At 35.4% G+C, this 11,491-nt stretch overlaps 1 protein-coding gene across 2 annotated transcripts in view; it reads left to right on the top strand.

Moving 5' to 3' along the window:
• Arfgef1 (ADP ribosylation factor guanine nucleotide exchange factor 1) overlaps positions 1–11,491 on the top strand; it is a 156,044-nt gene that overhangs the window by 36,300 nt on the left and 108,253 nt on the right. For both annotated transcript variants that reach the window (XM_004637529.1, XM_023722363.1), the window contains exons 2-3: positions 10,230–10,260; positions 10,908–11,064. In XM_004637529.1, coding sequence (XP_004637586.1) covers positions 10,230–10,260; positions 10,908–11,064 — 188 coding nt within the window. The remainder of the gene's footprint in view (positions 1–10,229; positions 10,261–10,907; positions 11,065–11,491) is intronic.

The following is an 11,491-nucleotide window of genomic DNA, read 5'->3' as shown; positions in this document are numbered from 1 at the left end:
TCTAATTTCCCTCTCAGTGTATTGTCTGTGTAGAGGAATGCTATTGACTTTTGGGTATTGACTTTATAACCTGCTATGTTACTGAATTTCTGTATTAATTCTAGTAGCTTCTTGGTTGAGTTTTTTTGGGTAAGGGTTCATTATTTAATTCCTTCAAGGAACCAGTTCTTCAATTTGTTTATTCTTTGTTCTTTGGGTTGTGTTCTTCTGTTTTTCCCCTCAAGTTTGATTATTTTCAGTCTAATCTTTGTGAGTTCCCCCCTTAAACTAAGTTTGTGTTTGATTTATTACTTTTCAGGTATCTTGAGGTTCATCCTTAGGGTATTTATTTGAGCTCCCTCTGTTTCTCTGATGTGAACATTGACTGCAATAAAGTTCTCTCATAGCATTGTTTTCATTGTGTCCCACTGGTTCTACTGTGTTGTACAAGTGTGTTGTTCTAGTTCTAGTGTGTGTCCCACTGTTGTTCTAGTGTGGGATATCCTGGGATATGTTTTAGAATGCTGGTTTTGTGTTCTTATATCTCTTTAACTGTTCTTTGTCATGTTATGTCCTCCATCCATTTTGAAAGATAATTTTGTAGAATGTACTGGAAGTTCTTTGTTTTTAGGGCTTGAAACATTTCACTCCACACTCTTCCAGCCTTTTAAGTTTGTGTTGAGAAGTCTGCTGCTTCCCTGATGTCTTTAACTTTATGGTGTTTGATTTTGCTCTTCTGTGACCGCTTGTAAGATTCTTTTTATGGGAAATCTGGAATTTTGACAGTTATGTCTTGTGGTTAGTTTCTACAGTGGTACTTTGGTTCATGAATGCTACTTTTTACATACAGTTTGATATTCAAACAAAAGTGCTTGACAAAATTTTGTTTCATTCATAAACTCCACATTAGGTGACCAACATAACATAGCCATCTTCCCCACACAAACACAAATGTAGCCATTTTCCCCCAAATCATAAAATAAATTAAATTCATGAGCCAAGGTACCACTGTATTTTTCTTGCAGTTAAGTGTTCTAGAAGTCTTGCTTACCTTTATGTTAAATCTTTCATCAGACTTGGAAAGTTTTTTTGTCATTAAACAGAAACAGATTTTTTAAATTTCGAGTGTACTGTCTTCTAAATTTCAGTTAGCCTTCTGATATTCCAATTAGATTCCAATTAATTGTCTAGTAACAGTTGAATGAATTTTTCTTGTTCTCATTATTTTTAATTCTTTTTTAAAGTGCTTGTGATTTTCCATTTTGTCCTTGATTTTAGAAACTTTGTCTTCACACCGGTCATTTCTGATTACTGGCACCTTTTCATGGAGTTACTATCTTTGATAAATTGGTCATTCATAGTTTGAACTGTTTTGGTCAGCTCTATAAATTTTTTGTTTGGGGTTAGGGAGCTAGCTCAGCAATCTTTAAGTCTAAGTGCCTGCCTGGCAAGTGCAAGGACCTGAGTTCAGTCCCTGATGCTGCATGCCATGCTGGCCTTGGAACCCCAGGTGTGCCTTTTCAGCCACCATAACCGGGCATGGTGGTGCAGCCTATAATCCCAGTGCTGGGGAGTCTGAGGCAGGAGGATCAATACAAGTCTGAGCTGCCTGGTGAGACCCTGTGCCAATTTTTTTGTTTGTTTCTCCATTTTTGCATTGATCAGTATGTATGTTCCATCATCTCTTAGGATATGTCCTTTTTGAAATTGCTGAGTTTCTGTAGCTGTTTTTCAGTCATTTCATATAGCTCCACTACCTGGTGTTTACTTTCTTTTCCATCAGTGCTACTTGGATCTGCTTTGAGAAAGTTGGGGTCTTTGGTGGCTTTTTGTGGCCTTGTTTTTTTTTTTTTGTTTTGTTTTTTGTTTTGTTTTTGTGGAACCAGGGATTGAACTCAGACCCTTGCGCTTGCCAGGAAAGTGCTTATTCCACTGAGCCATCTCCCCGGCCCCGCCTTGGATTTTTTATTCATATATATACATAAAACACACACAGATATGTGCACACACACACACACACATATCAGATGCTGTAAGTACAGTGAGATTTTATTGTTGATATGAGGATCAGAATTTCTACTGGCTATAATATTAACAGAACCAAGTGTACATCTCAGTTATAAACATTAAAACTTGTTTTGAGGCCAGGGAGATGGCTCAGTGGAATAAGTACTTCCCCTGGCAAGCGCAAGGGCCTGAGTTCAATCCCCAGTCCCGAAAAAAAAAAACCAAAAAACTTGTTTTGATTTTACCTTTTTGTCAGTGTATCTTAATGAACCAATTTTGGAGTCTGAATCTGTTAGATGTGGCATTGTGGAGAGCAAAGGGAAAGGGACAGGTATGTTAATGGGAAGAGGTAGATCAATAAATTAAAAAAAAAAAGTATATCAGACTCTCTTGGAGTTATTTTATACCTGTGTTAAAGGGCAGACATAGAGGGGGTTTGGGAGAATATTTGTGTAGACAAGATGCTATACACAGATGGTTGGCAGTGTATTTAGTGATTGAGGAAGGCTGTGAGATTGCTGGTGTCTTGTTAATATGTGTCGGTAGTTTTGATTTGTCTACGCCTAATTATATTAAGGATTACCCTGATATGCCCTTAAATGATACTGTTTAGTTTATAGCACTGGTTAGTTCTTATTCTTTAATGCATTTATATGGTTTGTCCTTATGTTTATGCTGTTAGTAGACAGAGAAATGGGAAAGCAAAAAGGTGAAATAGTGAGGAATGGTAAAGAAGGATTAAGAACAAGGCTGGCAGAGAGTTGAAGGATAAGAGGGAAAAGACAGGAACAGGTCAAAGAGGAAGTCCTTGAAACTTAAGGTACTATAATCCTCCAATACAAATAAGGAAGAACCAGGGCTGGTGAGATAGCTCAGTGGTCTAAAGCCCCTGGGGTGGGCTGAGCTGGCCACCAAAAAAAAAAAACAAACCAAAAAAAGAGTTAAGAAAAATAAAAACAGGGACAACAAATTAACATGATTACGATAACTACAGTTGTCAAATATCAGTAGAAATAAGAATAAAAACCTTCACACAAATTGATATAGCAATAACCCAAATTTTCCACAACAGATCCCTATTTGCTGGTGTTATTGTGTGTCCTGATTTCAAGCTCTCTGGTCATGTCCTCTGCAGACCTCTCTCAATTGATTAGAAGGGTAAAAATTTTTTGCACGTCTTCCATTCTCCAGGTTTCTTACCTGTTAAAGGTCCCAAAATGCCACTGTCAGTTCCTTGCCATCTTACCTGTTTCAGCTTGGCCAGTAGTACCCAAGAGAGAGCACTCGGTCTCCTGCCTCCCAGTAGTTGCCTCCTTATTTTCTGATTTTGTCAAACTGGCTTTTACTTTCTTAAGCTCTTCTCAGCTAGGTGTTGTTGGGTTCCCTCTCCTTCCGTGTAGGTTGTTGACAATAGTGGGTAGGCACATCCCATGTACTACACTTCTATGTGGGAGAAATAGGTGGCTTGTTGTTGTTGTTGTTGTTGTTCCTGTTCCTCTAAAATTGTGTTAGTGAAACCTTCACTCATCCCTGTGTCCTCTCACTTGCAGGCTCTGAGAGTAGGAGCAGTAGTGTGTGGCAATGAAATTTTACCTCATTGTGGCTTTGGCCTCTTAGAGTCTTTAAGTTAGTGTTGTCTAACTTCACCTTGTGCATGCAACAGAAAGGATAGCTGGACTGTGGATTGATTTAATTAACACACTACATCATCACTGACGGGCAGACATGCTCCCTCCCTCATCGTGCCCCTTTCCCAACATAGCATAGGTGCCAGGTCTAGGGCAAGGGGTAGGGTACTGTAGACCAGTTTCCCTTTTTCCACCCTCTGAACTCTGGGTTTTAGTCCAGCTGGGTTGGCTTTTCTTTCTTATCCCATATCCAACTTTGTTTTTTGTCACTGCTTTTCTTAGCACTGCATCAGAGGTACTCAGGTACTTGGAGGGACCTACTGCTGTTGGTACCCTGTTTGTCTATGGTGAATCTCAATTAATCCTGAGAAATATGTTGAAATCCTAAGCTATAATAGCAGATTTGTTTTCATTTTATGTTTTAGCATGTCTTTGAAGGTTTCTTTTTGTTTGTTTAATGAATACATATTTAGGATTGATATATGTTCTTGATGTATTATACCTTTGATCCTTATGAAATGGCTTTTGTTTAATCATTTTGTTATGTCCAATTCTGTTTTAGATATTAATACTGTATATCCATGTTTACTTTCTGTTCCTGTCATTTTCTTTCTACTTCAACCTACACACACACACACATATACACATATGTGTGTGTATGTGTGTGTGTGTGTGTGTATAGTTATACTGTTGGAAATTAGTTATTCTAGATAATATAAACAACAGACTACCCTTACCTAAGATTTTTCTTTTCAGTTTCAGTTATTGATAGTCAACTATGGTCCAAAATATTAAATGAAAAATTCCAGAAATAATTTTAAATCTTGGATTCTTCAGCTTTCTCCCACCTGGAACAAATACCATCCTTTTGTCCAGTTTTATAGTAAAGCATTTGCCTAGTATGTGTGAAAGCCCTGTGTTCAATTGTTAGCAACACACTCACATGAATTCTGTGCCTTGTCAACAGTGTTGACTTGGTTGAATGTCACTGAGAGGAATGAAACCTGTGTCCCTTTCAATGCATTTTTAAAATCTGTTCTTCTAATGCTGATTCACAGTGACCCATTTTCTTCGCTTTTACCTATAAATATTATAGTGCTTGTATTTCTAAGGGGTTACTGAAAATTTTTATTAAAAATAATTCTGAAGGGTTAGAGCTATTGATGACTAGAAAAAAATAGGTCCTGAAATAATTTCAATACTAAAATGTAGGGGTATTTATTTATTTTGAGTCAGGGTCTTGCTATGTAGTTCAGTCAGGCCTTGAACTCACTGCAGTGCAGCTGCCCTCAAACTCATGGCTGTCTTCCTGCCTTAGCCTCTAGAGTTCTAAGATTACAGGGGTATGTCACCATATCCAGCAAGGAACTTTTAAAATGGGTGTTATTATGAAATTAATATTCCTAAATATCACTGTATCACTGAAAAACAATGAGCTTCTGATTTTTATCTTTACAGCTCATAAGTGATAACTTCTTATTGCATCCAATACTGTTTGCATTGTCTAGTGTTTACATAGAGCATGGCTGGAAATATTTATCTTTTTGTTTTGGTATCAGGAATCAAATTTAGGACCTTGTGCTTGCCAAGCATGCACAGTGGCTCTGAGCTATACCCCTGATCCCTTTACGTGGTTCTGTCAACTTTCTCTTACTATAGCAAAATACTTGAGGCAATTAGCTTGTAAAGAGAAAAGAAATCTTTTGGCTCCCAGTTTTGGTAGTTCCAGTCATGAATGATTAGGTCCATTGTTTTGGGACTGTGCCAAAATACTATCTTATGTCAGCAGCACATAGCAGAGTAAAACTGCACATCTCATGGCCAGAAAGCCAGGAAGAGTTGAGGACAGGGCCAGGGTCGCATTATGCCCCAAGTGACCTAAAGATGTCCCATTAGGCCCCATCTTAAAGATTCCATAACATACCAAGCCTTTATTCAGGGGACTTTGGGTGACATTCAGCATGCTGATTATAACAGTATGCTTGATTTCTGACTGCAGTGGAAAAGAGGGTTTTGTTTTTTTGTTTTGTTTTGGTTTTTTGTTTTTTGCTTTTTGTTTTTTGTTAGTTGTTTTTTTGAGACAGGGTCTTACTATGTAGCCCAGGCTGGCTCTGCCTCAGCCTCCCAGTGCTAGGATTACAGGCATGCACCAACATGCCCAGTTTGGGAAAGTATTTTACATTTAAGCATTATATGGTTTTTGAGTATGTAGTTTCTTAGTGTGATACTTTTAAAAATTGCTTCTGGTGTTTTTCTTTAATAATTGACATTTTATTTCTTTGTTCTATTAAAAGCTAATCTGAAGTGAACTGTTTTCAAGCTCTAAGTCATTAAAATGTAGTTTCAAAGATTGTATTCAATATGTGTAAGTTAGAAGAGTGAAAAGAAATGGCTGTTTAGCATAGACTTAAAAGCTAATATAAGAAGTTTATAGTTATAATAAATGGATGTGGATGTAGTGGGTAAAACCCAACTATCTTATATTTAAGTATTTTATAGCAGAGACTATTAAATGTATTTTACATTACAATCTCTTGGAAGATACGTTGAACAAGACTTTCTTCAGAATTTTGAGCCAGTAGGTCTGGGTGGGACCTGAAGATCTGCTATTCTGACAACTGCCAGTTGATGTCCGTGCTCCTGTCATGGAACTCACTTTGAAAATAGCTGCTTTATAGTATATTTGTCCTGGTAATGGTGGAATGATTTTTTCTTCTTTTTTTTCAGTTCAGTTGTGCCAGTTAATACAAGTTTCTTAAATGTAGCCCAGTGTTCTGGGTACTTGTAGTTTAAGATGAGGGAAACTCATATATCATTACTGGTTTTCTTACTTGAGAATCAGCTATCATTTCATCTGACGCTTAATTTTCTCACCATGAATTGTCCTAGGAGAATGAAAGTACTTAATATATGGAACAATATTCTAAATTGTATATTATCACATACATATAAAGTGGTATTTTTTCAGCTTTTTAAAAATACTGTACTTTATAATAGTGTTATTTTCAGTACTTTGATAAATTCTAGTCTCTGTTGCCCCCCATCCTTTTCATCAGCTTATTTTTTAATGTCTTTCAGCTAAGTAGCCTTGAATGACTTTGAAAGAAGATGAACATAGGCAGTCTTTGTGGGACTGAAAAATTTTCAGGCATTTTGAAAGACCATAAGGATAATCCTCCAAACTGTCTTAACTCAGTGATACCTTATTTCACAAACTTACCCATATTTGTGGAAAAGATGACCTCTTTTTCTGGCTGCAGTCTTTTTTGTCACCCAATGCAGAATTTGCAAACAGAAACAAAGTTCTGCCAAATGCTTCTGTATGATGAACCAGATTGTTTGCCACTGGAAGTGTGCATAAACTAAGGTGCTACTGCATTAGGAATAATTGGAATTGTTGGTTGGTCTTTAAAATATTTTGTCAAAACATTAAAGACTCATAGTGTGGATTGTAGATGCTTGGGGATATAAGAAAAATAGTAAAATTACTGTTTACTGTATTATAATGTAAAATATGAGAAATAATTGAATTTTCCTCATAAGAAATTACCAAAAGTAGTTTGAACTGTACTTACCTTCTTGTCATATAAATTATAATGTGGAAAAGAGGGACAAGGTAGCATGAAACACAAACACCAGAGAAAGTGGGGGTGGATACTTGTGATACTGTAAGAATTAGCAGAGAAACGTTACATCCTGTATACTTTGTAGTGGATGTATTTTACTAGAATATTTAAACATAAACATTTTTTAAAACATGGAATTTTACAGTATAATGGTATGTAAAGTCTGTACTATAGAACTGTGTCTCCAGTTTAGAAGGTTATCATAGAATCCTTTATATGATTCTATGTTAGAACACAGGTTGGCACATTTTCTGTGAAAGGATATTATTTATGTACTTAAGATAGATGCACACAATTTTTATTGATAAAATTTAAGAAGAATGGAATGCTTTCACAGAGATAACATTTCACTGGGGTTTAAAGTTTTCCTGTAAGCTTGTCAGTTGCAAATGTTCAGCTGTACAAACCTTTGTTAAATCATGGCCCACTACAAAGTCAGGCAGTGGCTTTTGACCAGTCATGTTTGAGAATATAGTAGATATTTGAAATCATCTAATAGAAAGGGTTGTTTTTCATGGTCACATGTTACTAAATAACAGATGGTGTTAAGAACAGTGTTTTTCAAAATGTCTCACTTTCTCTCATTTTCCCAATTAAAATTTAACCAGAATATCCTGTTCCCTAATTACTTTATAAAAGGGAATACACCTTATTAAAAACCTGTCATCTCCACATCTTTGCTTGCCTTAGATTTCTTTTTTTTAAATCATACCTGATTTTTAGTACACGACTCATCTTCTGAATTAATAATAATAATAATTTTAAATGAAAAGTACTGATTTAAAGTTTGGTGCTTTGGTTTGTTATTTTTGTTGTAGTTCTTTTTTCTTTTTTTTTTTTTTTTTTTTTTTTAACAAAGATTTAGAGTAGTTGCTATGGCATTGTTGTTTATACATATTTTTAAAGTAATTTATTTTTGATTGTACTTTTGAACTGTACAGTTTTATTAGCTGATTGCAGATCTTCAGTAACAGGCATTGTGAGGCTTTATTAGGTGATATCTTAAATAGCTGGAGATATATTTATACTACCGCTCTTCTGATACTACCATTGGTAAAATGGAAAGGACTGGTTCGTGGAGAACTGGACTGAAATACTGAACATCAAATCCCTGACACTTGGAGTCAATAGTGAATAATGTGTTATATGTGAATATGTATGAAGCTCATTGATGTCACTGGGAATTGTACACGGGGTCCCTTGTCCATGTTAGACAAATGCTGTACCACTGAGCCTTGGATATGCTCTCTTTTAACTTTCTTTCTTTCTTTATTTGGTACAGGATCTCTCTATGCAGCTCAGACTCATAGTTGTCCTTCTGTCTCAGCCTCCCCAGACTGGAATTACAGTCATGTGCCACCACGCCTGATTTTGGTGGGCAGCACAGTACGCCTGGGGTTCTGGGGCCAGCGTGGCATGCAATACCAGGGACCAAACCCAGGTCCTTGAACTTGCCAGACAGGCACTTAGACTGCTGAGCTATCTCCCCAACCCCAACTTTTTATATTTTATGCACAGTCTGTAACAGGGCCATTTAGCAAAGTCATTTTATAGCGAGCTTAATAAACTGGTACATAGAAAAATCTTATCAGATGGTATTTTTAATTATTAAATGTATAGACCAGTAGTTGTTTATAATCCCCACGTTCTGCTTACTATTCTAAGTCATTGCTGGTGTATCTATGGCATGTGTGCCACAGCAGGCAATCATTGCTTATTAGAGAAACAGATTTAATACAAGATATACAAATATGTAAGAATTTATAAGATTGACTTACAGTGGCTAACCACAGAATTAGGTATGGAAGGGTGCAAAAGGTCTACAGATCTAAAGGACACTATGTATTAGGAGGATACTATAGTGTTCCATGCAAGTCCATACTAGGAGGCTGAATGATGTGTGCTGGGAGCCAGGAGACAATGCCTAAAGCAAATACGAAGACGGTGCTCCTTTCCCTTTTATAGTGTTCTGGCCCCAGTCCTCCTTGAGGTGGGTCTTCCACATCCAAAGCTAAGCTGAGCCATTTTAGTTTGACATTTCTTACTCAAGTTGGTACAATCAGCCATCACAGAAGTTCTAAAAGGTTTGCCACCGCTATCCTATTATTACAGAATATGCAGTTTGATTACCTCCATTTGAAAGCTGATGACACTTCATTAGTCACACATCTGGGTCATACAGTCCTTAGACAAGTTATGCAACCTCTCTTCCTCAATTTCCTAATCTTTAAATTAAAGATATGATAGTTTATACTTCATGGGATTGTTCTAAGGGTTAAGTATCTTAGTACCTGTGAATTGTCCATGTAAAGTTATTACATGTCCAGTGTAACAGTTCTTGGCTTGCTATATTTGAAGTTTTCCTTATTTCATGATTAGTCAATTAAGAAAGATTTCATGGATTTAGTGAATTAAGCAGAGCCACTAATATATTAAGTCTGAAGTTCTATTATAGATAGAATTTAACATAGTATAGTTCATCCCTTATAGCATTATAATATAGTGGAAGGGCAAGTTCTCCAGTATAATGGGTTTGTGTATTTTTATATTACCCTGTATAGTCATGATTAGAAAAATTAGTTAAATATCAATACATACAAACATATTCAAGAAATCTTAGTTCTGGCCTGATAATCTATCTCAGATGTGCAAGGGTGAGGAATTTTTTTTCTCCCCCTTACCTAACATGTTTTGTGATTTTAATATAACATATACTATATTTGTTCTTAATACCTTTGTTTAATAATTACTTGACAAGAAGGACATGCTGAGTGCTCTGAATTTGGAATCTGTGGTTAATCTACATTCTCTGTATAGTTTTATATTATCTGTATAATATATTTAGGTGAAATAATTTGAATCCCTACTTTTCTTTTGAGTTTACATTATTCCCTACTTTTGTAGATGTTTCAGATGAGTTTATAAAGCCTTAAGAGTCTTTCTGTTGTCCAGTTTTCTCATGTATGCTTTTGTTTTTTTCTCCCACCAGAGGAAATAAAAGCTGAAACTGAAAAACAGAGGTTTGTGGGCTTTTGTTCTTTAATAAACATAATTTACAAACTTGTTAATCTTAGTGAAAATAATATAATCATTTGTAGTTTTAGAATGACAAATTTTCCACATGTGATTTTATACTAAAATTAATGTTTTTTTAAAATTATTTTTAAACAAATGTTAACATACTTACAATACAGAAAAATCACATGTGAATAAATTTAGAAAGGTGCTTCTGAAATACTATGAGATATGTTTTAAAGTACTTTATTGAAAACTTTGATTCATATTTAGAAAAAATACTAGGTTTTTTCATAGTGTTAGCCTCTTTAGAATAGAATTGAATTACTCAAAAGTATGTAACTTAAGGACAAATAGAAAGCCTATTGCCTTTTAATGTATGGTACCAAGTTTAAGTGGCAATGAAACAGTTATAGGCCATGAGGTATTAGAGAAAAATTCTACATCTTGGAAATGTTAGTTACAGCTCTTGCATTGTTTTTGGCTTTGTGTGAAATGCCTTAAATTCTGTAGACTTTATTTTACTTAGAAGATGGGAAGGTAGAGGACTTGTTTAGCAAGATTCCTTTTAAAACAAATTCTGTTTCTATGACTTTATCCTTGTTATGATAAATGTGATGTTCTAATCAGACTTTTTTTTTTTTTCATTTAGTCCTCCTCATGGAGAAGCAAAAGCTGGATCAAGCACTCTTCCACCAGTGAAATCAAAGACAAATTTTATTGAAGCAGACAAGTACTTCTTACCTTTTGAGTTAGCATGCCAGTCCAAATGTCCCCGAATAGTTAGTACATCACTAGATTGTTTACAGGTGTGTTTAAAATGGTATCTTAAAAGGTGTCTTTTTAATGTGTCTTTAAAACATGCTCACAGTTGATGACTCAGACATTTTCGTAAAATCTTTGATTATTCTTTTTTGAGGTTAGAAGCCAAATAGATGCTTATATTCTGTACAATAATAGCACAAAAAGATGTTCCTACTTTAAAGGTAACAAAGATCATCAGCTTAGTGAGATCCCAAACTTTTTTCTAAGGTTATTGATAATAAAAGTGTTGATTTGGTTTCTTTTCATCAGTAGAATGCAAGAATGCTAATACTTTCATCTATAGCTGACTTTACATACAAAATCATTTAAAAGTAATTTTACTAGATGCCTATTGTTTTATACAGAACAGGGGTTAATATTGGCAGCTTAATATTTCACTACTGAACCTCAGCTATGACGTTCTTTTACTTT

This window comes from Octodon degus, unplaced genomic scaffold (genome assembly GCF_000260255.1).
Source record: "Octodon degus isolate 3935 unplaced genomic scaffold, OctDeg1.0 scaffold00091, whole genome shotgun sequence".
Taxonomy (NCBI): Eukaryota; Metazoa; Chordata; class Mammalia; order Rodentia; family Octodontidae; genus Octodon; species Octodon degus.
The sequence above is the reverse complement of the archived record's forward strand: the minus strand, read 5'-3'. Positions and strand labels throughout refer to the sequence as shown.